The sequence below is a fragment of the Salminus brasiliensis genome, chromosome 6 (assembly GCF_030463535.1).
Source record: "Salminus brasiliensis chromosome 6, fSalBra1.hap2, whole genome shotgun sequence".
Lineage (NCBI taxonomy): Eukaryota > Metazoa > Chordata > Actinopteri > Characiformes > Bryconidae > Salminus > Salminus brasiliensis.
Window position 1 is genome coordinate 36,315,200 of NC_132883.1, and position 26,016 is coordinate 36,341,215.

At 40.1% G+C, this 26,016-nt stretch overlaps 2 protein-coding genes across 3 annotated transcripts; one reads left to right on the forward strand and one right to left on the reverse strand.

Moving 5' to 3' along the window:
• The first annotated feature begins 135 nt into the window (after positions 1 to 135).
• Positions 136 to 14,358, forward strand: creld1b (cysteine-rich with EGF-like domains 1b). The gene is made up of 11 exons (XM_072682222.1): positions 136 to 334; positions 2,598 to 2,720; positions 5,039 to 5,121; positions 5,958 to 6,068; positions 6,189 to 6,280; positions 7,556 to 7,735; positions 8,930 to 9,025; positions 10,347 to 10,430; positions 11,099 to 11,194; positions 13,054 to 13,194; positions 14,054 to 14,358. The coding sequence occupies exons 2-11, from the start codon at positions 2,604 to 2,606 to the stop codon at positions 14,272 to 14,274; spliced, it is 1,221 nt and encodes a 406-aa protein (XP_072538323.1). The 5' UTR covers positions 136 to 334; positions 2,598 to 2,603; the 3' UTR covers positions 14,275 to 14,358.
• A 3,582-nt stretch (positions 14,359 to 17,940) lies between these two features.
• mbd4 (methyl-CpG binding domain protein 4) lies at positions 17,941 to 25,724 on the reverse strand. Of its 2 annotated transcripts, XM_072681033.1 has the most exons (8): positions 25,559 to 25,724; positions 24,877 to 25,068; positions 23,294 to 23,847; positions 21,701 to 21,760; positions 21,450 to 21,584; positions 21,077 to 21,226; positions 19,480 to 19,583; positions 17,941 to 19,379 (listed from the first exon to the last, which is right to left on the reverse strand). In XM_072681033.1, exons 2-8 carry the CDS (start codon positions 25,041 to 25,043, stop codon positions 19,305 to 19,307), a joined length of 1,245 nt encoding a protein of 414 aa, XP_072537134.1. In that variant the 5' UTR covers positions 25,044 to 25,068; positions 25,559 to 25,724; the 3' UTR covers positions 17,941 to 19,304. The 2 variants fall into 2 exon arrangements, with proteins under 2 accessions (XP_072537134.1, XP_072537135.1); XM_072681034.1 differs by lacking the exon at positions 17,941 to 19,379 and having other exon boundaries at positions 19,541 to 19,583; positions 21,048 to 21,226.
• Positions 25,725 to 26,016: the final 292 nt, after the last annotated feature.

The following is a 26,016-nucleotide window of genomic DNA, read 5'->3' on the forward strand; positions in this document are numbered from 1 at the left end:
CCTGTTAATCGATTCATTGATTGAGACCCATCCTATAAAAAAGCCCCACCTTGCGTCTTAGTACACGGCGAGCTGCGATTGGTCGAGCTCAAGCTTCCCTCGTCGTGATTGGTCGAAGGCGCCGGTAGGCGGGTCTATTATGATACAGCTGCATCGCTCACAGAATGAGCTAGAAATCCAGATGGGACAACGTTAACAGGGGGGTTAACAAAGCACCTGTTCAGTTTATTAAGTAGCAACGAAGCTTAATTCTGCATTTGGACTCGGTCAGTTTGCTTGTGATAACACCGTTCGCGACGAAAGGACTCCTCTGGCCGTACGAAAAAAGTGTAACGTGAGTATGTGAGTGAGGATGCTCTTCGGGTGCACCTCGTCGAAGCTAGCACTAGCTAACCAACGTTAACCGAGCCGCCAGCTGAGCGCCAGCTGCCGAACAAATAGTAGAAAAAGGACGAAGAGGACGAGTCCAAGTGCGAGTGTATGAATGGCCGAAGTGTCGCTTCGTGTCGTGTCGTCGTATTCAGCCGGCGTTGCTCCTGTCTGTCTGGTTCCTGGGTCTGTCTGGTGTTGGAAGATGCTGTGAGAGGCTTGTCTTAGACTGGCCGGGTTGAGGCTAGGCTAGCTAACGATATGATGCGCATCAAGCTGAGAGGAGGTCGGCTAAGCACTTCCTCCCACCGCAGCAGCCTTCTTCACTGAAAACCAAAGGACAGAAATAAACAGCTGGTGTTGGAATGGGGTAATTTACCTCAAATTACCTCAAGACCAAGCTGTAAAGTCATCAGCATCACTTGACGTGCTCTCCATCATACCCGATGCTTGGCTTTTAGTGAGAGCTAGCTAATTGAGAAGTCTGTGGGCCATGTTTGGTGAAACAGACATTATTCTATTTAATAAAAAAATATATATATATTACTACTACTACTAATAATAATAATTCTAAATGATTTAATACTTTTATACTATTAAACGAATTAATACTGACTGTACTGAGCTTTAAGTCGGCCAGTACTAGAGCTCAGGACCTACCCGCACCTGCTCCGTTTCATCAGTGAGCCAATAAGAATGCGTGTTCCCAAAATTCCTGACTCCTGATTGGCTGGGGAGGCCTTCTAATTGTGAATGCACTCAAATGGGACTTGTTGGCTTATTGTGGGCCAGTATCCAGCTTCCCTCATGTTCATACAGTTGCAGTGGAAATTATTCAACCCTCCTATTGTAAATTGGGTTTATTAGTACAACTTTCAGCTGTGTGCATTAGACCAATCAAACTAGACCCATTTAAATAACTCATCTAGTTTAACAAGTGCAGATTAATCTCCAGATTCATTACAACAGAGTAATAAGGGCTGCAGTCTCAGAATTTTATAATCCACCGAAAAGGTGGCAAATCAAGGGCTTTATTAGTTGCATCAGGTGTAATTATAGTTCCTTTACATCTCCTTCAGCGCCCAGCCTGCAGTTACTTCTCCAGCTAAAATCAGAGTCAGAGTCTCATTATTTTGCCAAGTATGTTACACATGCAAGGAATTTTACTTGGTGAGAGCAACACAAGCATGACTTGTAAACTCAAGAGAGAAAAGTACACTAAATGATAAATAGAATAAAGAATAATAGTACTAATAGAGCTGAGGAAGCTATAAGAGAAGTGAAAATATGTATTTGTACAGGTATGAATATAGCATATAGCATAAGTTACATTAAGAAATGGACATCTGTACAGCTATGCAATTGAGCAACATGTTATGTAGCATTACTGTGTGTGTGTGTATATGTGTGTGTATATATATATATATATACACACATATACTCCATTCCAAAACAGATTCATGTAATGTTACACACAGATAGTTCCAGACAGGTGAGCTGATGCACATAACCCTGCACATTTTTTTTCACACTGTTTCACTCCACCGAATGTCGTTATACTAAAAACAAATGTAAATGCCCTGAGCGAAAGAAAACGAGAATGACAGACTAAAATAAAACTAAAAGGATTCAGACGCACAATAACAAACAAGAAACGGACAAGAAAAAACTGTGGTTTCTGTGACGTAGCACCAAGCTGCTTGTTTAAGAACTATAATTTGGCGGAAGGATATGCTAACATTAAAACATGAAATGGTTCATTCACAGCTCAATTTCCTCATTTCTTACTTTTACTGTTGTATAAAAGCAGTATAAAAGCTTGTGTTCTCCTGAAATAACAGCTCGGTTGTGATTAAACTGCTTCATCACTCCCTTTTGCGTTCTGTTGCTTTAATACAAATGTAAAAAAGAAAAAAAGAATGCCATATTCTGTTAGTTCAACCAAAATGTGTCCCATTTGTTGAACACAAAATTTGACTGTTTACTTCTCCACTTGTAGAGGGACTGTTGAAGGTACATGGTCACACAGGAAGTGATGTTTCCACTGAAAGTAAAGACCTGCAGCAGCACAAGGAGCTTCATGTGTTTTGAGAGCACATCCAGGCAGAATTGTAATGCAGTTGTAGCACAGGCGTTTCTGGGACTCCTGTTTGGAAAACACTTTATAAATATTGTCTTGATGTACGTCCGTGTTGTTGGCTGCATATTGATGACATTCTGCCTTTCAGGACATCATGAGCTGGTCATGGCCACTGCTGCCTGCTCTGGTGCTGTCCTCAGTCCTCTCCATGGTAACAGTGCAGACCGCACCCTGCCAGACCTGCCGCAAACTCACAGAAAACTTCATCAAGGTGTGTGTGTGTCTGTGTGTGCTTGTCATTTCTCATTGTGCTGAATAGTGTGTGGAAGAGAATATTATATATTTTTACATTTACATCGTTCTCCTTTGTCAGCATATGAATGGTAAACACGTTTGATTTTATACAGGCCTAAGCAAAATAAGCTTAACGTATAAACTGAGAACTACACCATATGTCCAAATGTTTGTGGACACCCCTTCTAATGAATGCATTCAGCTAATTTAAGTTGCACCCATTGCTAACACAGCTTGTACTGCCAATAGACTAGAACTAAATAGAGCAGATTAACATTAATCTGTTGGCACTGTGCCTAATGCCAGGGGTATAAAGTAGGGATGCACCGATCCATTTATTTCTGTTCCGATACAGATAGCGCTACATGAACTTTGCATATTGGCCGATACCTAATACCGATCCGATACAATTGTTGAATTAATAAACCATATAGCTCACCATCTGAGAGAGACCTGAAGCACCAGGATTTATGTAATCCTTATTTTACTAACTTCGTAAAACTAATGTTAACAACATGGATATAAATTATCCCAATTTCTGTTTATTTGTCACTAAAATGAATAACTGTGCTGGACTTCGGCACAGTGTTGTCTGGGAAAACTGTGAGACTAAAGAGGAGTTAGCAGCTCCTCTCTTCTCGGCTCTCTTTATATGACAAGCCCACCCTGGATTACTTGCTGATGATTCATGACAGGTCGCGGGCAGGGTGAGATCAGGGTGGGTGACATCAGAGGCAGGGTGAGATCAGAGATCAGGGTGGGCAGCATCCGTTACCCAATCCAGCTAATTTGGAGCAGTGGAACTGTGTTCTCTGGAAAGGTGGGGCTTTATTCAATTTAGTTGGGGATGAGGTGGGGTGGTGATCATCCAACATCCTGACCTCTACTTACGCTCTTGTCTTCTTATCTTCACAGCAGTGCTTTAAATCTAGCAGAAAGCCTTCCCAGTAGACACTGGACAGTAGAGACACTTATTTCAACAAAAGCAGGATAAACTCTTCTTAATATTACAAATTTTGGAAGAAACAGAAAATGTGCAGGTGTCCCAGTACTTTTGTCCATATAGTATATCTCGAAATCTATATTTTCCTTCCAAAAGTCAGACAAAAATTAAACAAACAAACTCTTAACTTGGACTCAACTACTACCGAGTCTTGGTTTTTAACTCTATGTAAGCAGGTCTCAGTAATGACTTGGCCTAGCCTCTAAGTATCTTGTCTGCAACACTGGTCTAAAGTGTTAATGTAGGATTGTAAAAAATTGCTTACATGTTCAAAAGATCTTGAAAGAGTAAACACAAACATTATTTTCATCTAATGGTGCTTCTGCACCTGTTTTGTGCTGAACGGTGAAGCCATGTTGTTTTGAGAGTTGTATTTAAGTGTATATAAGTTTTTGGTAGCCTCAGGGTACCTCAGAGGTGTGTTAATACTGATCAGCTTTGGTTCGATTAAAACTAACTATGGTGTGATTGCCCTGTTAGCATGGTTAATTAGTGTATGTGTTAACATAGCCTTCCGAACTCGCGGACGGAGACTTCCTGAGCAGGTGAGTCTTGATCCATTTCTAAACAAACTCTGGTAAGGTTTGTTTGGTGTATGAACACTATACCAACTCCTGGCATTAAAACAAACCAAGCGCAGAGTTAAGCACAGGCACGGGTTCACTGCTGCCCGCAAAAACTAGTATCAGCCCTGCCCGCTTGGCTTTACCAACGTCAGGCCGTCCACATCAGCCCGCTACATCACGGGTGAGTCTCTGTGAAGACTTGCGTACGTTTCTGTGCTGTAACGGCTTCTGTCTGGAGTCTCAAAACTAGTCAGCATTAGAATTGCATTCTTTAATGTAGTCTCCTCAGTAAAGTAAAGACGTGTGTGAGTTGGGATGCTGCCACAGTAACGTCAAATTTGACAACCTGCGTCGTTCCCTGAATATGTTAACATGTAAAGTACATCAAAATTGTAGTTTAACACTGAGATCAAGACGACGTGGTTTTATAAGAGAGGTTTTAGGATTCGTTTTTTTATTACAAGTAGTTATTGCGTGGATCATGCGGAACCCGCAGACACGCCTGCACCTACTTTCAGTCATAAGTGCGTCATTTGTCTCATTTCTTTCCCCCTTTTGGTTCAATTGCCAAAATGTCTGTATGAACACAAAGCAAACCAGGACTAAAATGCCACAGTATCATTTTACTGCTCGGCTTGGTATAAACACACCCTTAGAAGTATATTGTTTTACTATAAAAGATGTACATTTTAACTCTCTCTAACTTTCTTTACATTCTTTGTTAAGGGCCTGGAGCGAACAGCCAATAAAAACTTCGGTGGCGGCAATACCGCTTGGGAGAACGAGAAGTTGGCCAAATATGCCCGCAGGTGAGAGGTGAAACTCGAGCACCACACGCAGCAGCAGCGTTAAATGCAGTTTGGATATTTGCGCTTGGATTTTGGCCAAGTTTCTACAGGTGTGAATCAGGATCCTCCCCTTTTGGGGAAATGCCTTCTAGGCAGTAGTCCTTGTTGTTGTTGTTGTTGTTGTTGTTATAGGGGAGTCATTTTCTTGATTGACTAGCATGCTTCCCAGGAATTTTACCAGCCTATTGCAAATTGAGTCCTTAAGAAGCAACTCCAGTCTTCCACTTTTACAGTTGTGTGTCAAAGTGTGGAGACCCTGTGACAGAATTAACCAAAAAACTGTAAGTTATATAATAGTACGTTATATAATAGTGTACAGTATGTAATACAATAGTGTAAAGAAAGCACCAGTTGTACATGCTGGTGCACGTCACAGTGGCTAGGATGGACATTTTTGCAGTGTTACTTGTGAGACAGTTGTTGTTAAAGCACAGGGCCATAGAGAAGAGCTGAAAATCACTAGGCTATAACAGATCCAAACCTATATCAACTAAGGCAGCGGTTCCCAACCCTTGTCCTGAAGCACGACAAGTACAGTCACCCCCACATTAAAGGACAAGATCCCCCCCATGTCATTTCATTTAGTTTTTTGCAGAACATGTATGTCATAAGCCTGTATTCTGTGCTTCAGTCACCATACACACATGCTGTACGTTATTTCTTTTAGCAGAACAAAAAATTAGAACTTATCAATTTTTACCTTTTTTTTAGTAATGTTTTTTGAAATGAAAATATAAGGATAAAGATTTATTTTCTCTCTCTTTGTAATTGTCCCTTGTGAATGTGTTGATTTGCAGTGAGACCCGATTGTTGGAGATCGTGGAGACTGCATGTGAGAAATCAGATTTTGAGTGCAACAAACTGTTAGAACAGATAGAGGACCAGGTAGAGACCTGGTGGTTCCACAGGTAAGCACAAGCCTTTGTGTTTGTCTTTTTATGGAATTTTATGGAATGAATATAATAAATATGATTTAAACTGCTCGCCTGTTTCAATTCTTATATAACCCTTATATTTGTATTCCTCAGGCAACAGGAGGCTCCTGATTTGTTCGAGTGGTTGTGTATTGAAGAGCTGAGACTGTGCTGCCCGCCAGGCCGCTTCGGACCACAGTGTGCTGGTACGACCATAAAGATCAAACGTCTTCGATTAAATTGGAGACAGTCTCTTTTAAGGCCATCTCCAAAGTCTCCACGATCTCCAACAATTCGGAATACAAATAGGGGCTCAGTAATGAAACTGTTTGACCAATACCAATTTCAATAACCAATAATGTTATTCATAACATTTTAAATAGTCAAAAATGGAACAGTTTTTTTTTTCTTTCTTCCCCTTATTGTGAAATAATATTCCGATTAGGATTGCCATTACAGCAGTTACAGTCAGACACCCTTACAGTCAGTAAAATATATACGTCTAGACAAGCATCTAGACTTTTCTCTCTCCTGGCACCATGGTGGTGAACTAAACTTGCCAAGCAGGCTTTAACAGGTTTCTGCAGCTGTGCGTGAGCTTTGTAGGTCCATCTAACGGTTGTAACATATGGCTTGAGGCAGGTTGCATGTGCAGAGGGGCTAAGGTCAGAAAACAGCCATGCAGGGATAACTCATGCAAATCCATAAGAAGTTAAAAAAATGAAATAAACAAGTGAAAGACTGGAGAAAAGGGGACTTCACCCAGAACACGCCAAACAGAGGCGCTTAAGAGGAGTCCTAATCAGTCCAATCATGAACAGCTGTATGCTGGAGCTTAGCACATGGCACTTGCACATGGGAGCACATGAGGCCAGCAGAGGGAGACATTACAGCGGTTGAATAAGAACTGTAGCATAATGTGACGAAAGTCCTGTAATTCACGAATATGATCTGATCTAATTTGAGAAACATCGGCAGCTCGCTGTAAATCGTACGATTCCAATCTCTACTTTGGTCTATTCTCACTAGCTAGAGATATTTTCTGAGTGGACATGGAAGCACTTCTGCAGCAGTGCTGCCAAAAGATTGAGAGCATACATTAGTTTCTGTACAGCATGTCATAAGCACTGACAAATTACATTAGTAACCATATTTCACAGTCAAAGCAAGTGGCAATCAACAAGTTCCAAGCTCTGAGTGCTAATATGGAGCCAGTATAACCTAGTAGAAGATATCTGGACATGACTTTAGCACAGTTGTCAAACTCAAATACCTAAATAATTCCACAGCTATTACCTCTCTGTTTTTGTCTCTATTGTCATTAATTATTAATGTTTTCCCCACTGCATTTGCACTCTATGAACTTTGTTCAGCTTTTTCAATGCTCTTGAGTTTTCATTTCGACACACAAACTATGTTTATTGACAATAGGTGGTACATCCTGCTTTTTTTTTTTTTTTTCTTTCATTTTTATTTTTTAGAGTGTCCGTCGGGTCCTGGAGGTGTGTGTGGAGGCCTTGGCCGCTGTGAGGGAGAGGGAACGCGCCTCGGAGACGGAGAGTGTGTGTGTGACCCAGGCTATTCGGGCCCATTGTGCCAGGGGTGTGCGGATGGATACTACAGAGAAAAGAGCTCCAATGGCACGCAGCCGCCATGCTCAGGTGACCAGAGCTTGAAGTCTAAGGCACTTTGAATATTTATCCCTAATTTCAGGGTTCAGCAGTTTATTATGAGAAAGTGTGTGTCAATGTTGAAGGAAAAAATATGAATAATAGTAGTATTTGTTTACAGGAGAAAAGTCAACATTTCGGATGGAAATAAAGTAAAATGAGGTTGTTTTTTTTTTGTTTTTTTTAACAAGTAATTTAGGGCATTTGGGTCTATTTGTGCTTACACAGTGTACAGAACAGCTGTAGGGTTAAAACCATTGAAAAAAACAAAAAAATTAATGAAAATGAAGATGTTTTTATTTGGACAGCAGCAATTTATGTATCCTTTTTTTGTTTGTTTTTCTTCCTTTTTTAATTAAATTTTAGGAAAACCATCATCTGCGTAAAATCTGTTCAGTGGGATCTGGAGTACAACACTGCTAACTATCAGTCAGGTTTTAAACACAACCGGAAATAAACTACTGTCTCCCAAAAATCTTTGCATGTTATCTATTCATTAAAAATACAGTGTTTTTGAGAATCAATGCAGTATATATCAGTATTTTCTTACAGCCATATCTGGTAGTTTTGTTATTACTGTGATACTGATATGCAATACTGGTACTGGTCCTAAAAAGGCTGCAGGTTTACCTGTTTATTGTTTGTTGTTTTTCAGTGTTACCAAATAGAAATATTTGGTTTACACTTCAGTTGTAAGATTTGTAGTAAAATAAGCCACTGACAGGTTTACTGTTTTAATAGGTTTCTGATTAGAAGACGTAAATCCGCTCTTCTGTGTCAGAAACTGGCCATAATTGTAATCATAAAGTGATGTACATTTTTGCCTATACATTCCACTACTAGTCATAAACCCTTTTCCCGTTGCATTACAACTGTAGTGAATGGTTTAGCGAAGTAGTTGGTTTGATGCTTAATAAAAAGTACCAGTGATCCAAAACAGGCACATAAAATGATCAAAAGTCACACATGGCAACACCATATCAGATTATCAGCTGTATTTACTTTCTTCTTCTGTGTCTCGGCACTAAATTCTATGTTTAAATCCTAATGCCTGGAATGTTTTAATGACTATTTGATTAGCCATGCTCCTCTTTATCCAGCACATCAATCTTTTATGATAATGTATTTTCCAAATATGTGGCACAATTCTTATTGTATGATGTTTTGCTTGTTTTGTTGGTTTAGCCTGCTATCACTCCTGTAAAAAGTGTACCGGTCCACAAGACTACAAGTGTCTGGACTGCAAGCCTGGCTGGATCCATCATGACAACAAGTGTGTGGGTGAGTTTTGCTAATGAAATGTGTTGTTTTGATTAGAATACAGAAGAGGTACAGAAATGATGAGTCACTAAACTAAGTCACTACATAACCTTAGATTTAGACTATATACAAATCAGTATAAATGTAATGGTTCATACATTATTAGTGATATTATTTCTATAACCAATTGTTTCACCACATCTAATTAAATAAGACTGATCATGGCCTTTGTAATGGAGCATTGGTCACTCTGTCTGTGTTCTTTGAGCACTGACAACCTCTGTTTAATGCTTAGATGTAGATATATGTAATACTTATCACAATATTGATTGCTCACCTACTTTAAAGAAAGTTTTTGCAGAAGAGAGGCATAAGTATAATGTCTGGTGTATTTTATTTATTTATTTCTGTTTTTATATTGTTTTATTTTTGTTTACTTTGTTTGACTGAAATTAGATACAAAAATGTTTATGTAATGTTTATTCTTTTTTTTTAAGTTCAGAGAGAACTATTTACAGGATTGCTGAAAGAGTACATAAAAAAAGGTGTGCTAGGTAATGCCTATAAATGAGTCACGTTCATGAGTATGATGATTTTATTTTTTTCCCAGGAGGTGTAGACCAAAACGTTATGGAGGGCTTCTCATTATGGTTTCAGTAGAAAGCAGAAGGTGCAGATGTGGCTGGAAGGTGGCTGCTTTGCATAGAATTAACTGGTTTGAGAATGACTATTGTAATCAACTGATATATGAAAAGCAGGGGGAGGCTTGTATTACTGGAGGAGTGCCAAAGTAAGCGGTAAATATCGTTTGTAGACAAACCATTTAAAACCACTTGAAAAACCATCTGTGCGACTGTACATATCCTCGGGCCCAGTTGTGTGCCAAACAGCGAGAATGTGCATGATCTTATCAGCTTTTATCTGGTGGTAGACACTTTTGACACCACAAAAGATGGACATTTTCAAGTGGATGGGGTGTGTGTGTGTGCCGGCGGGCTAGTCCCTGCCTTAAGAACGGTTTTGCAAAAGGGATGTCAGAAGTGCTGTGAGTGTGATACTTATCAAGTGTGAGTAAGTGATAACTGAAATTTGCAATGGTGGTCGTAACTTATTTGCCATGATGTATATATTTATGGCTGTTCCACAAGCCCCACAGCTTTCATTAAGAAAATAAAAAATGTGCAATTACTAAATCCGTATACTGCAGTGAAGGGTGGGATGTAGAGTGTCCTCTTTTGTTAAAGAATAAGTGTAGATGGATTTAGGGCCCAAAAAATCGTGTGTCTGTAGACCACAGGGAGTTGTGTTGCAGTTGTGTAACCCTCACGGTTTCTTTTCACAGATATAGATGAGTGTGGTACTGAGCTGGCGCGCTGTCCATCCAACACTTACTGCTTCAACACTGACGGCGCATATGAATGCAGAGGTCAGTTCTACTCTATGAAGTGTTTATGCCTAAAAGCCATAGAGAAACATGCAGCTCTCACAATGACCAAAACTTTTTTTACTGAAAGAGGCAGGTGCAATGGAGCTCAATTGACATGCGTTTTGTGGACGATATAAATACACTGACAATACTAAAGTCATTCAGAGCAGTTTAATGTGAAATGGCCTGCTCTAGAGAAACATCCTGTTTCAGAAATGTCTGAAAAGATTAATGTTAATCTTATTGTAAACTTCTGAGTATCCGCTTCCTGAACGAGCCATCTGAGAAATTACTATATGAGGATCCAGGAACACAGTTTTACCTATACTCTACCTATATGTATTTCTTACAGTTTTAAAGGTTAAGCAGGTACATATTTTAATAATTGCTATCAGTATATAGTTTTATTTGGTCAGAAACTGAGCAGACAGGTTTTTACTGTAAATTTTTGGATATGATTACGTTCTAAATAGGCAAAGTTCTTAACTCCGACTTCATATTAAGTACTACAATAGTAACATTCACTCCAGTCCTACTGGAACTTCACATATTCATCCAGATGTTCTGTATATTTCAGTGTCTGTGTATATATGCGGATGTGCTTGGCTTATTATACTCATGGCTGATACAACTTACTTGCATACTACTTAATGCTTCACTGTGTCTAGGTTGTGACCAAGCGTGTGTAGGCTGCATGGGCAGTGGTCCTGCTCGCTGTAAGAAATGTGCCCGAGGGTACAGACTGACTGGAGCAAAGTGCCTCGGTAAGTCCCATATCAACTATTATCTGGTCTTTTGGTGTGTCTCCCCCCCCCCCCCTTTTTTTTCTTTTCTTTTCTTCAAAAGAATGACTAGAATCAGACTTGTTTGTTTACGTTTGTGGTTATTATTTGCATGTTTGCCCAAGTCAACACTCTTTGATGCTGTAATCTTTCCACACGATGAGCCCTAAGCCCCATGGCTGCTTGTTTTTGCTGAATATTGGCTGAAGGCTTAATTGCTTGACTGACAGAATTTTTATGAACCCCAGAAGGACATTGTGTGGTTAAAGCATCAGGCAAGTCGCATCACAAGTCACAAGCACACAATTATACATATAAAATCAAATAAAGTGTAGGTAGATAAAATCTTTTAATTAAATATATAAATTAAAATAATAATTAACTTGGGTAGTAAATTACTGGGTAAGCATTACATTTGATTGTTCAGTGCTGTACAGAGGTTCAAGATCCCTTTATCCAGCAATAAAAAAAAACATTAGGACAGATGCAAGTAAACATAACATATTCATTAAAAAGTGTCCAGAATGTCTCATTTTGAAGAAAGGGGTTGAGATTTTGTGAGCTAGATTGAAGAACAAAGTGCGGTGATTTACCAAACCAGGTGTTGGATGATCACTATAAATAATACTAGACTTCCATTAGAAGAGTGTGAATGAGCACAGTGATATAAAATCACTACATGTTGTATGAGAGTTGTTTGTATTAATACTAATAAGTATTTTACTGAGTAAATACACTTTTGCACAGCACTGTACGTAGTTGCCAGGTAAGTGAATATATCTAGTTAGCTTGTTGCCTGTTTGAAGTTCACATAGCATGCAGCAACGTTCTGCCTTTGGAAGCATAGTTGGAGCATTAAATGGAACTTGGGCCAAAACCTGACATTGTTTTATGAATTTCTGCCTGTTTTTCACATTGTATGTAAACTGATTGTAAAGTGGATTGTAGGAATTTACAGACAGAGTCTAAAGCCTGAAGCCCAGTCCAGTCTAAATTTCACTTTGGACTGTTAAATCAGAGTGATCTTGAGCACACCAGTCGGGCATATCTATCCACAGAGGAAAGATGTTCCTAAAGTTTTGTGGATGCCTTTCAGTCTTGCAAAGATTACAAAGCCATTTCTAAGGCTCTTGCTATTCACTGCACTATAATCATGTCCAAATGGAGAACGTTTGGAACAGTAGTCATTCTTGCCAGGAGTGGACCCCCCCCTCAAAATCTCTCCAGGAGCAAGAAGTCTGTATAACTCTGTATAACTACAGGCATGTTCTGCTTCAGCTAAGGTCAGGGTTGACCTGAGATGAGATCCATGGCAGAATAACACCGTGGCAACTGTTGCTAACCAGGAAGAATATAAATGCTAATGTCATGTTTGCCAAAAGTCACCTGGATATTCCTTAGTTCTGGAACAATGCCCAAAAACCTAAACTGCATGTTTTTGGCCAACATTGGTCTCCTATAGTAGTTCTGCAGGGAGGAGAGGTCCACATTTTCTCCATGGAATCGTGAGGAAATTAATGACTATAGAAAGTGTGTGGTTGCAGGTATTGCTGCTAAGGGTGTGTAGCCAGCTTATGAAAGAAAGCTTTGATTGATTTAGAAGTTTCATTTTCTTCAAAAATACATAGTGTGTTGTTCCCTTAGGGCCCCTTTGATGCATTATTAGACATGATTTAAGATCACAGCACAGCACACAATACAAATGATCTTTTCACACATTCAGACAAATGCACTGGATGTGCCAGATTTAAAAAAAATCCCTGCAAGCTCTAGACAAGGTCAAATTGTATGTTTCCTTTTCATACATCAGTTTTGATGTCTTGTCTTTTTTTCCTTTTCAGATATAAATGAGTGTAAGGAGAAAGCAATAGCATGTCCTGGTCTGAATGAAGCCTGTATTAATGAAGAGGGTTCGTTTCGCTGTGAATGTGCAGAAGGCTTCATACGCAGAGACAGCATCTGTGTGGAGAACCTCCCGCCCTGTGAGTAAAACACACACTTACACAAACTCAAACTTTCATGCTTGTGCTTAACCTGTTCTCTTTCAGATACGCTTAATAAACAAAGGTATATCTCTTACTTGTTCTCTTAATCACTGGTGCATAAAACTAGGCACCTAGCTCACAGATGCCAGTGTTGTGACAAGTCAGTTGGTGAAAATTCTTCCCTCCTAGATATTCCTTCATCAACTGTAAAGTTTGGTGGAGGAGGGATAATGCTATGGGTCTGTTTTTCAGGGATTGGCCTGTAGGCCCCTTAGTTCCAGTGAAGGGGAAATCTTCAAGCTTTATCACACCAAGACATCCTGTATAACTATGTTTGTAACTTTGTGAAAAAGGGTTAGGGGAAGGCCCTTTTCTGTTCCAGCTACACTGTTCCCCAGTGTAAAAAAAGGTCCATAAAGGCACAGTTGGGTGAGTTGTGTGTGGACAAACTTGATTGTCTCACAAAGAGATGGGCAGGCCTTACCTCAACCCCATCGAACACCTTTGGAATGGAAACTAGAACAGAGCAATCCAGGCCTTCTTGTGCCTGATATCACAAATGCTCTTCTGGATGGATGACCAACTCCATATTAATACCTATGGATTTAGAACGGGATGTTGTTATAAAAGCTTGTTTAGGTGTCCCTTTGTCCATAAAGTGTTCATTTCCAAGTATCTGCTGCAGACGGGGCTAATTTCATGAGGGGCATTATGACCGTAAACACAGACGTTTCACACAACGTTCCAAGAGTGTTTGAATGTGCTGCAAAATACTGTGCAGATGCTGAGCAACATAAATAAAGAGATAAATAAATAACAGTTAACAGAAGTTCTCTCTCTATCTCTCTATCTCTAGCTGGTCCAGAGAAGGGTTTATTCGACGACATGACTGATGATGAGGTGCTAGTCCTTCAGCAAATGTTTTTCGGCGTGGTGATCTGCGCACTCGCTACACTAGCTGCTAAAGGAGACATGGTTTTCACTGCAATCTTCATTGGGGGCGTGGCAGCCATGGCAGGCTACTGGCTCTCAGAAAAAGGAGACCGCATGCTGGACGGCATCCTTAAAGGACGTTAACCCAGCGAGCTGCTCAGGAACTCGAGAGCAAGGGTGGGGTTACTGGACCGCAAGCCTATCGGGCAACAGAAACTTGAAAGGGGGGGGTGGGGGAATGGGAGGTTGACAGGCGTGGCTATACGAATGCAAGCCAATCAGGGAATTTGGAGGATGTGCAGAGGAAAGTTGACACTGGCAGCGCTCCTGTTTTAAGGGCTGGGCAGTGCAAGGTTGGACTGTGCGATAACGGTTTGTACTATGCTAATTTATATGCCGTGTTTCCACAGTAAAGTTTCTCTGCTGCTCACTATAAGAGACTTTACATAGGGAACTTTTTAATACACGTGAGCCAGATTAAGGTACTGAGAAGCTGTGTAGAATGCATTGAGGCTTGGCAGGTGATAGAATATGTTGCTGTATGTTACGTATGAGGCTATGCGTTGGTTTAGGCATGTTCCTCGTCAGAAAGCGCAGCAGCATAGCATAAAGCTGAATCTTCCAGTTGTGTTTTATGGTCACACACCTATGTTAGGCTTTTTATTAAGAGCTTAGGGTTTATTTAATAAGCTTTTTACATCTTAACCATGTTTTTTTATGTAGATACAGCAAGAAACATTATGTAGGAATTATTCAAGCATATTAAGAACACAGGCACGTAGCTGAAGCTACAGGAGCATGGGGTTGGCAGTGATCCGCTCTTAAAGCCATTCATCCAATAAAAGAGATGCCGATTGACCCCAGAATGCAGGTGAGCTCTAAAACCAAGAGAACTTTAACTTTTTTTTTTTTTTTTTTTTTTAGGATACATATTTGAGTGTTTTCATTATTCAGATTAAACCATACTCCTAGGATTAGATAGATCAATAGGGGCAAACAGTTCAGTTATTTATTTAGCTATTTAAATGTTATTGACATTTGTTTTTTAATCCCAAGGGCCGTGATGCAGCAAATATGATGTGAATAAACAAAACATTCACATTTTTTTTAATGTTACATGATCAGTGATTATGTGTTCATTTGTTTGAATTAACTGATGTATTTATGGATTCATTTGACGTCTGAAAATATCACACAAGCAAGTCATACATAAAAATTAGCTGTAAAATACTTTGTGACCAGTTTGGAAGTTGGGTAAAAACAAACCCCAATTTATTATTTTATTTATTTCTTTATTTTTTACCCAGTTTTCCTCCCCACTTTTAGATAGCCAATTACCCAACCTACTCATTAGTACTTTCCCTACCCCCCCAAGCCCCCAAACACACATGTTGTTCTCAGCTCTGATGAATCAGCTAGCAGACTCTCATCTCCTCCAGCATCACATTGTAGCCAGAGCAAGAGAAAAAAAACAGCATCTGCTGGGTTTTGAAGCAATGACACCCCCCCTTGATTGCATGTTTATCCTCAGCTCTAAATTAAATGATTTTCAATGATGAGGAAAAAAAAAAGGGTCCCAGTGTGTCATTTAGCTAGAAACGCTAGATGATGTGTTTCTATCCCATTGACAGATTGAAATACATCAAGCTTGACCCAAGACACTAACGTTGTGTGTGGTTCATCCTCGTCTTCAGAGTTTGAACACATATAATAATGTGTACTGTTAATAATGTACTGTATTTGTGGATCACCTTTACTGTCTCTGTTGGGAAGAACTTGGCAGAAACGGGAAGTATTTCCACTTACAGAGAATCAGTGCATTTGTGCAGGGTGACCTAACATGTCACGATGCGTCGCATCTTTTTAATCTCAAATTTAATGCCTATTTATTTATTTATTTCTGATTAAGCAGAGCATCATTTTCTTCCATTCAAGTGTTTAAACTACAGTGTATTTTTGGGGTGTTTTTAAACCTAGTTTAGCTTTTAGTCGAAGCAGAAAGAGCCTCTTTTACACAACGCTGCTGCACCCTCTCCTGTGAATGAGTCATTTATTTTAGGAAGGCCTTTGTGTTAAATAGAGAATAATCCATGCACATACCATACACAGTAATGCTGGCATGCTTTAGCGCCTGCCTGTTGGCTCACAAGTGGGGAACAATTCATTGGCGAGTTATGGGTTGTGCTAATCAACCGTGTGCCAGCCTATAGAAACCTCTGCACTTCAACATCATGCTCTACTAATGTAACTGCACAGGATGCTTTTCCATAGTAAAGCTCACTCACAGGATCCCGTTTTAGTTTTTCTGAACCTGCCCATGTGTTCATTTGTATAATGATGGTAAAACCTGCATGAGCTTCTTATCCACTCTTAGTTCCCATCCAGAACGATCAGCCTCCAGGCTGGAGCAGAGGCAGGCAGACAAGACAACGTTGTGGAGGCATGAGTTGGTGAGCTAGTTTGTGTTCATGTTCAGGAAAAGATGAAAACAATAGCTTACCAACCCATGAATCCAGCTTCGTGGTCTACCTCCCAGTATGCTTTACAGTTCGGGGCTTTGTTTTTGCAATACTGCCACTTTGAAATAATGATCGATTGTACTGATGTATCTGCTCTGTGACAAAGCAGTGGAAAGATTATTAAAATAAAGCTTATTTAAGTGACAGCTGACTTTTTTTTTCTTTTTTTTTTTAAACTAGAAGCTGGAATCTTCACCATTTGCGATGGACACAGGCGAAATTTGTCTTCTGCCTTTAACCTATCCGTGCAGTGAACACACACATACATACATACACGCACAGTGGACAGTGAGCACACGTGCCTGCTTAAGGGCCCAACAGTGACAGCTTGCCGGGCACAGGTAGCGATCCCACAACCTTGTCATCAATAGCCTGGGGCTCTAACCACTGCACCACCACTGCCCCCGATTCATGTACCTGATCATCTGAATATGTAATACTTACAAACAGCTGGCCTGAATAGCTGAAATACTTAAGGAATGTTTACACTGGTAGGCATTACTCTGCTGAGTAGTCTTAAATACAGGAAGAATTACTTTACAGAGCACTAACTGCCATTTCTGTTGCATTGGCTAACAAGCAGCCGCACTGACTACTGTCACACCTGGTGATTGGGGTGGAGGAAAGGGAGGGGTATCCATTCACCTGGCCCAAAGAGACCAAAGCCATCTATGCTCTCTAGGACTCTCAGACACAGGTGGCCAAGGTGTATAATGATGACACCAAATAAAAACTAGCTCAGAAACCCTTACTGATACAGTAATAAAGAAAATGGATTTTTTATGTTGACTTTGATCAATATATTATTCAGAGTAATTTCTATTGACCCATTCGTCATAAAATGTTCACATAGTGTATATGAAGCTGTCATAAAAATGACACATATTCAGAGGTCTAAAATTGTAATGAATGCCTTCAGCTACTTTTAGTTGTACATATTGCTGACACCAATGTGCAAATGCGCACACACAGCTTGTCCAGTCCCTGTACAGAAGTACTCCCATTAGAATAGAACTCTGTGGCCGCCCCTGGACAGTACAGACCGTTACTCCAACAAAAGCAGCCCCTTGATTTCAGAACACTCAATAAATGAGCAAGTGTCCCTTCATGTGTGTGTGGTTCCACTTACTGTTACATGGCAAAGAAACCCTTGTATGTTTAGAGTGTTTCATAACAGCACTGATGTATTCACTGCCAAGATCATCTGATTACGGAAAGTTCTGATCGGTACAGGACAGCTGCAAATCACACTGGGAAAACCTTTTTTTTTTTTTATAAAACAGTCTATTTTATTTACATAAAATATAAATACATTTTTCCTTTTTATGAAACAGACATGAAGGAACTGGAGCTTAACAGCATAGTTAGCAATCCCAGTCCAGGCTACATTAAAATGACATGGACTCCATTGAGACAGAGACTCTGAGACAACACTGGTGACGGGTATTGTGTCTTTCAAACTGACAAGAAAGTAAATATTTACAATAGCAAACCATTATAATTATTAAGTATAAATATTATATGATTGACATGGCTCTAATGTTTATCTGGGTACATCGTATATTAAGGAAAGATACAGTCTAACAAAGGTTCTTTCGATTTAAAGAAGTAAAAATGAAAAAAAGTTAATTTACATATAAAAAAAAGCAAAAGAAAAATCACAGAATTCTAAATGCAGCGTGAACCACGTGTATATTGTTTCCCCTAATGTGTTAAATTTAGCAAATAAATAGAATGAAGCTACATTTGTGTCCTGTATGCCACTTGTTCTCTTTAGAGGACATATTTATCTATGCGGAAATCATCAGCCCAATGTTGATTAGCAATAAGACTGTGTGTGTATAATTACAGGCTGCATTCTGTAGAGATACCACTTGTTCACCTTCTCTTATAAACGCAGTGAATACCGCCACGATTAAGGTGCTGTGTGCTTAACTGTGAACTTCTATTGTATTAATTGTGGAGTTCTGTGCTATGGCCAAATGATCATACCCTGATTATCGTTTTGCTAATTGGCTTTATTAAAAAATTTATAAAATACACATAGGGCTTACTGGGCCATGGTTAAGGAAGAGATCGCATTATTTTTTATATTATTAAGTTTGTTGGGTCACACTAATGCCATTAGTCAGATAACCCACAGAACATTCATTTGAAATATTTAAGGTCAGTTAGACTGAGCTCATATAAAAATAAAATTTCTAAGAGAGCTCATTTGCATATTGTAAAACAGGGAGAACCCCCTGAGATTAACTGCAGCACAAATAAAGATGTAATGTGTAAAGTTCTGAAAAACACAGTTACTTTTTCTTTTCTTTTAAAAGAGTATTCCACCAGTTTTCAGAATTTCTCTTTTCAAAAACTCCATTTGATCGGCAGGCTGTACCTCAGGAACGGCAGCTCAAGTCTTCGGCTGTGGGAACTTGCATAATGAAACCCTGGGAGGCTCGGGACACTCCAGGAAAGCTTGAAACCTTCAACAGCAGTGAGCACAAAGCCGCCATCATTCTTGTTCCGTTTTCCTTTCCTTGTACCATTCCCTTAATTATCCATGACGGAAGGAGAAAGGAGGGCTTGGTCTTCAAATATCAGGACTGCTGGAGCTACAACGTGTTCTTAAAACAAGGAAACAGTGTGGTATCAGTGTTGATGAGGTCAGACCCCCAACTGCTCATGGTTCTCCCAGAGCCAACTGTGATAGTCGTTCAGCTTGTGGTCATTGGGAGTGACCTGAAAACCAGAGAAGAGGAAATTGTCAGTCATTTGTTCATGAATGTTATTCCCTGTGCTCTTGTGGTTCGTGTTGTATGTTAATTCAGCTCGGTCTCACCTCTCTCCATTCTCCTGTACAGAATATACGGTAAGAGTCGTTGCCATATTTGCCAATTCCATGTAACTCAATGGGATATCTCCATGTTTTAGTTAGGTACTCATCTGCAGGAAAAGCAAGTGAACAGATAAGATCTGGATCTTCAGGTAAACTTTATTCATACAGATACACATACACACATCCCATTCCTATAGTTACAGGTCTCAATTTCTACAGTTATGCTACTCATACAGGTAATTATACAGGTACTCGTGAAGGTACTCTGTGCATACAACTAGTTCATTTGTACAGTTTTACAGGTACTTTCGTACATTTACTCTATACGTAAAGGTACTCGTACAGGTACTCTGTTCATATGGTTACTCACACTACTACTCATTACTCATGATCACTCTTGTACTGTTACTCATGCAGGTACTCTGTACATATAGGTATTCTGTTTCGTACTGTTACACATACAGGTAATCGTAAAGGTACTCTACAAGTAGTTTATTAGTACTCGTTCATACAGGTACTCTTTTTGTACTGTTACTCAAAGGTACTCTGTTCATACAGGTACTCTGTTCATTCAGGTACTCTGTTCATACAGAGTTCATACGCACTGTTAATCATACAGGTACTCGTAACGGTACTCAACAAGTAGTTTATTTGTACAGTTATACAGGTAGTCTTCGAACAGTTACTCTATTTATTTAAGTACTCGTACAGGTACTCTGTTCATAAAGGTACTCTGTTCGCACTGTTACACATACAGGTACTTGTAAAGGTACTCTACAAGTAGTTTATTTGTACAGTTATACAGGTAGTCTTCATACAGTTACTCTATTCATAGAAGTACTCGTACAGGTACTCCGTTCATATAGGCACTCTTTTTGTACTGATACTTACAGGTACTCTGTTCATGTAGGTACACTGTTCGCACTGTTAATCATACAGGTACTTGTAAAGGTACTCTACAAGTAGTTTATTTGTACAGTTATACAGGTAGTCTTCATACAGTTACTCTATTCATATAAGAACTCATACAGGTACTCTTTATTCATACTGTTATCCATACAGGCACTCTATTCGTACCGTTACTCACACCGGTACTCTGTTCGCACAGGTGCTCGTAAAGGTACTTTGTTCATACAGGTAGTTTATTTGTTAAAACAGTTATAGAGGTACACATACAGTTACTCATACAAATCCTTGCACATGTATTCCACTCACACAGGTACACTGTTCATACAGGTAGCCTATCCGTACAGTTACTCATACAGGTACTTGTACAGGTACTCTGTTTAGACAGGTATTCTATAAACTCATACAGGTACTCTATTTGTACAGGTATTCATGCAGGTATATGTACTCTAGAGTGAAGGATAACCTTTCATTATGCTTAGCAAGTTTGGAAGTGCAACTTTTAATACCTGAACATCCTTAACCAAACTGTCCCCATACCCCAAACATTTACGTGAGGTTTGGCATCTGCATTTAGTTTCCTGTAGTTTTACACTGGATCTCAGAGGCTAACTGAGTAGACATCTGTTCATTGGGTAATGGACTTCCACTACTTGTTAGCTTACCAATCAGTGGCGAAGAAGCGAGCACTCACCGGAGAATCGTATGAGCGTTTTGGCTCGAAGGGCGTATAGGCCGAGAGGTTGCAGTAGCTCAGCAAGAGGCTTCCAGTCACTGGCTCGGGTTACTTCAGCAGTCGGATAGCGCTCAAAAAACTGCCATAGTGTTGGAATTGCCAACTTCCCTACACAAACACACACACGCAGAGCATGAGCGCCACACACAAACACAGAAAGCAAATTACAAATTTACAGGCAATTCGCATGATGATAATGCAGAATTTGAATTTTACAGCTGCATCCTGTGCAATATGCTGTATGCATTACGGTACAGTTCTATACATACTGTAATCTACAAAAACTAAATGCAGAATCATTGAGAAGAGTATATTTCTGCCTCATATTCACCACTAGTCTTGTTGAGGAAGATGGTGGCCACTAAAAGCTTCCAGGGGTCATGAAAAAGGGTTTCTTGCACCAGCTTGAAAGGGGAACGTGGCGGGGTCCACTTCCTTAATGCTTTGCGTCTTGGAGGACTGAGACCTGGGTGAGAGAGGGGAAAAGGAGGACAGAATCTTCATCTATGCAACATTCCAACATGCTAGTTAACCTGTTCACTCAATAAAGCATGGGACTTTTTCAGATTCTGAGAAACCTACCATCACCCTTTCTACTGAAGTAGGGACTGGTTTTCCGCTTCTCTGACAACAACTTCGTCCCTAAAACAAGCAGTGAAAGAAATACTGTTGAGCAACAACTTAAATGGCTGCAAGATGGAAGAGAGAACAGAACAGGGGTGAGGAACTGGCGCTTAACAGATGTGCGTGAGCAGTAAACTGACAGAACTATGCAGGAACCCGAACCCCACTACAGCATCAGGGTAATGAAAGTGATTTGGTATACCTTAAACTTTATAATGTGCTATCTCTGCTCATTTTGGAGGGCCTTCTTCAATCTTACAGCTTAGGGTTGGGCTCGGTGTTAAAATAGTATATCAAAATATTTAATGCAAGATTTTGAGATGCAGACAGAGATGCAAAAACTGCTATTCAATTACTATGCCATACTTACTATAATGACTCCAATAAATTAAAGCAACACTATGTAACATCTTACATTATCTTAATATAAACAGCTTCAAAACCATTGTGATGCTCAATTGACTGTAAAGGGGAGAATAACGTCGCTGGTGTTGTAACACACTGCTAACTGCAAGAGAGAGAATCTGGCAGGATAACGCTTGTGAGAGTCATATTTGTGTAAAATCCAATAATAGAACTGTACCATAACAGTCCACTTTGTTCTTTAACTTTCACTGACTGTTCTGTATCTCTCAGCTTGTCCAGACAAATGTATCCTTCAGTGGTGACTTGAACTATACTCAAACCGCCAACTATACCTCCCGTCTGTAGGGGGAGCATTAAATGCAAATTTTCCATAGTGTTGCTTTAAACAGGACTAATTGCACTTCCTCCAAAACATGTCCAGCCAGCCACTGAATCGTTTTAAGCTAACACTAACTTAACGTTACTAGGCAGCTCAAATAGCATCTAATGGGCTGAGGAACTCCTGGCCATTGACAGCTGTAGCATTGCAAGGGGAACTGGTTGTGGCACTTATCCTGTATGTGCTTAGTTTTTAAAGAGCAGTTTAATAGCCAGGTGTTGTTATTTTATGTGCCATGTGTACTGATATGGGAATTGTGGGCTAATGACAGCATTCTATGTTTAATGTACTTACACTATATGACCAAAAGTATTGGGACGCCCGCTCGATCATTGTTTCTTCCAAAATCAAGGGTGTTAAAAAAATATATATATATCCTGCTTTTATTGGAGTAACTGTCTCTACTATCCAGTAAAGGCCTTCTACTAGATTTTGGAGCATTGCTGTGAGGATTTGATTGCATTTAATGACAGGAGCGTTAGTGAGGCCAGGATGTTGGATCAGGCCATCACCCCACCTCATCCCTAACTCCCCAACTTATGAGTATCATCATTTTTTTTTATACTCTTCTAGCCCACACTTGGCATTATGCACTATGCCAATAGGTTCATGATTATCTGCTCCAAAGAGTTCTATCTATTTTATTGACAGTCCCTCTCTATGGGAACTAGATAAGCTGTGTGTGAATTTGCACATCTGTGTAAGCAATAGGTGCAACTTAAAGTAACATAATCCGTCCCAATGCATTCCGACATGCTAGTAATTGGGCCTCCCTAGCTCTTAGCCAGTGTTGAGGTGGTACTCACCACTCTGTGCGTTTCTGACAGGCGAGTGGCTCCCCCTTGTGGCCTCCTTCCTCTTCTGTTCTCCTTCTTTCACCTCGTTCATTTCTTCTCTCTCCAGCTCTGCTTCCTTCTCTTCTTCACCGTCTGATGCAGGCTGTACTGTTAGGACTGGAACTGAGGCCTGCCCATTTTCTGCAGGAGTTACACCGCTCGACACATCCTCTTTTTCCCTATCGCCATCTTTTTCATGTTCTTCTAAACCCGTTTCCTTTCTGTTTTCCGTTTCCTCTCCATGACAGCTCCCTTCCATCTCAGCCTTCTCCTCTTTCCCTATCTCTGTCTCTCTGGTTTCTGTTGCAACCGCAGCTGGTTCTGCATTAGGGCTCTCCACATGTTTCTTTCTCTGCTTTGGTCTTCTCTGCCTCCCTGCGTTACTTCCCTGCTGTTGAGCCGCTTCACTGTTGCTTTTTTTGGGTGCAGTAAAGTCAAAAGAGTCAAGCTTCAGATGAACACCATCCTCCGAGAGCAAGTAGTTTTGGAGTTGCGACTTGGATCGGAAGCGTCTGCCCTGAGGACTTTTGAAGAAGCAAATTTCTTACATTTCATAATCGGAGAGTGAAAAGGCATACAGAGGACTGTGTAATCAATTATATATCATGGTAACATGGACATTAAATATATATTTTGTCAAGAAATAAACAAGAACAACAAAAATGAAAAAAGAGGGAAATTCATAGATCATTTTGATACCTGAGTTACCAAGTTGAGGTGACCTTTTAACATAGCAGAGATCTGACTGAATCAGTACTGGATGGTTCATAATTTTTCGTACCTCTGGCATCATAAGTGGCAAGTAAGATCTTAGGACTAGCTTGTGAACGCAGCATTAATGTAGATGATAATGTGGTTGGTGTGGCGCAACGGATAACACCACTACCATGTAGTGAGTAATCACGCCATGTAGGACACTGGGATTTGATTCCCGGTCTGGGTGACTATGCTGCGCTCCACCAATCCTTGGGCAAGACTCAGAACACTGCATTGGTCCACCTCTGTTATACCAGTAACCTTGTAAGTCGCTCTGGATAAGACTGTCAGCATAACAGCATCACATCTTGGCTGACTGACTGCACCATGTTCATTAGTTTTCTCGCCAAACTATTCATTTAGGATGTACCATTGAAAAGTCATTCTCTGAATGGAACAGTTCATTATTGAAGGAAGCAAAAAATCAGCAAGACGAATCGGCTAGTTAGATCTGTTCTCCTAGACACCATGCGGAGATTCTCAAGTACGCCAGGTTCAGACTGGTATACTTGGAAGTAAGGGCGCAAGTTCGTCTCACAAGTACAAACTCCTGAGGACAGTAAGTTTGCAATTGGAACAGCAGCATGGTGCGTAATGCGTTCTGGGATAGTCCACAAAGTCCACACAAGTCCCGTCCTGATGCATTCTGGATACAACGGGCAGAACAAGAACACATCCGGGTATTCAGACTGTACTTGGCTAGATGTGAACTTTTGAATGGAGCAGTAATAGGGGCTGCAACTGTCCACAGGAGCACAAGCATAGACAAGACCGTAGACCCCTGTATGCACACCCACCTGATGATGTAGGTGTCCACTTTGCCCGCGGTCTTCCCCTGTTTCCTCTGTCTTGTCTCTCTAGTCCAGCCGGGAGGCAACCCCTCTGTGGCCATCCTCTCTGTGGTGACAGCTGTTGTCTGACCACTGGGCGGCAGTTTGTTGTCAGCACACTCCTCAATGACCATGCTTAGTGTCCAGAAACTCTCCAAACTAAAAATAGGGGATTTTAACAAATCAAATATACACACTTTTCCTATTTCATCATGTCTTTGTTGACCTGTTTCGACCACAGGTCTGGAATCCAACCTAAACCAACAAACCCTGCCAGAAACTAGCCGGATTTTGAAGCAGTGGAAATGAAAATAAACATTTTTTTCCAACAATATGTCTATCATTTTAAACACCTGGAAATATAGTCGGATAAATTAGAATATTAGCTAGTTAGCCATATTATATATATTTATAGGCTAATTCACGCTACTTCCGGTTGCTTTTCTTTCGCTTGCCTTTAATCTGAGGTAGCGACAGACAGTTCGTTCCTGTTTGACTAATTTCTCATTCATCGCATATTTCTAAACAGATACACAATTTAAATGTGTCTTTCTGTGCAAAATCTACTGCAAAGTTTCCCAATAGACATAAGCAAATCTTTATTATTAAATCAAGATCTCGGAACTGGACTTTTTGTTTTGGTACTCACATGTAGGCGTAGGCGTGTTCACACTCACCCACCCACCATTAATCAGTCATTTCCGCACAGAATTGCCCCCAAAATTAGCGAGTTACTCATTTTGTAAGAGTTTAATCCTAAAATGCTTTGGCGTATTTAGGCTAACTTCTGGTTCTTCTTCTTATAATATCTGATTGCTGCCATTATCTTGATACTGCCACCTACTGTAGTGCAGAGCATCCCATTGGAGACCCATATGAGACTGGCTAGCTAGATGCATAAACTGGCTTTTCTAGACTATATTTATATATACATTAAAATCTCAGCATATTATCTTCGAAACATATGGTGGGACAAATCGTACTATCGATAGAATAGCTAACAGCTACTATTTCACACATGCACTAAAAGGTCCAACAGCTGTATTATACAAAATTTAAATATCCAACAGAAACAAAATAATATCGATATATATATATTTATTATTA

Excerpts from the sequence above, each read along its gene's own strand:
- creld1b (XM_072682222.1), top strand. The coding sequence starts at position 2,604 with ATGAGCTGGTCATGGCCACTGCTGCCTGCTCTGGTGCTGTCCTCAGTC. Across the intron at positions 6,281-7,555 it reads CTTCGGACCACAGTGTGCTG|AGTGTCCGTCGGGTCCTGGA; the intron begins GTACGACCATAA and ends TTTATTTTTTAG. Across the intron at positions 10,431-11,098 it reads CGGCGCATATGAATGCAGAG|GTTGTGACCAAGCGTGTGTA; the intron begins GTCAGTTCTACT and ends CACTGTGTCTAG.
- mbd4 (XM_072681033.1), bottom strand. The coding sequence starts at position 25,043 with ATGGTCATTGAGGAGTGTGCTGACAACAAACTGCCGCCCAGTGGTCAG. Across the intron at positions 21,761-23,293 it reads TGTCAGAAACGCACAGAGTG|GGACGAAGTTGTTGTCAGAG; the intron begins GTGAGTACCACC and ends TGCTTGTTTTAG. Across the intron at positions 19,584-21,076 it reads AACGCTCATACGATTCTCCG|ATGAGTACCTAACTAAAACA; the intron begins GTGAGTGCTCGC and ends CTTTTCCTGCAG.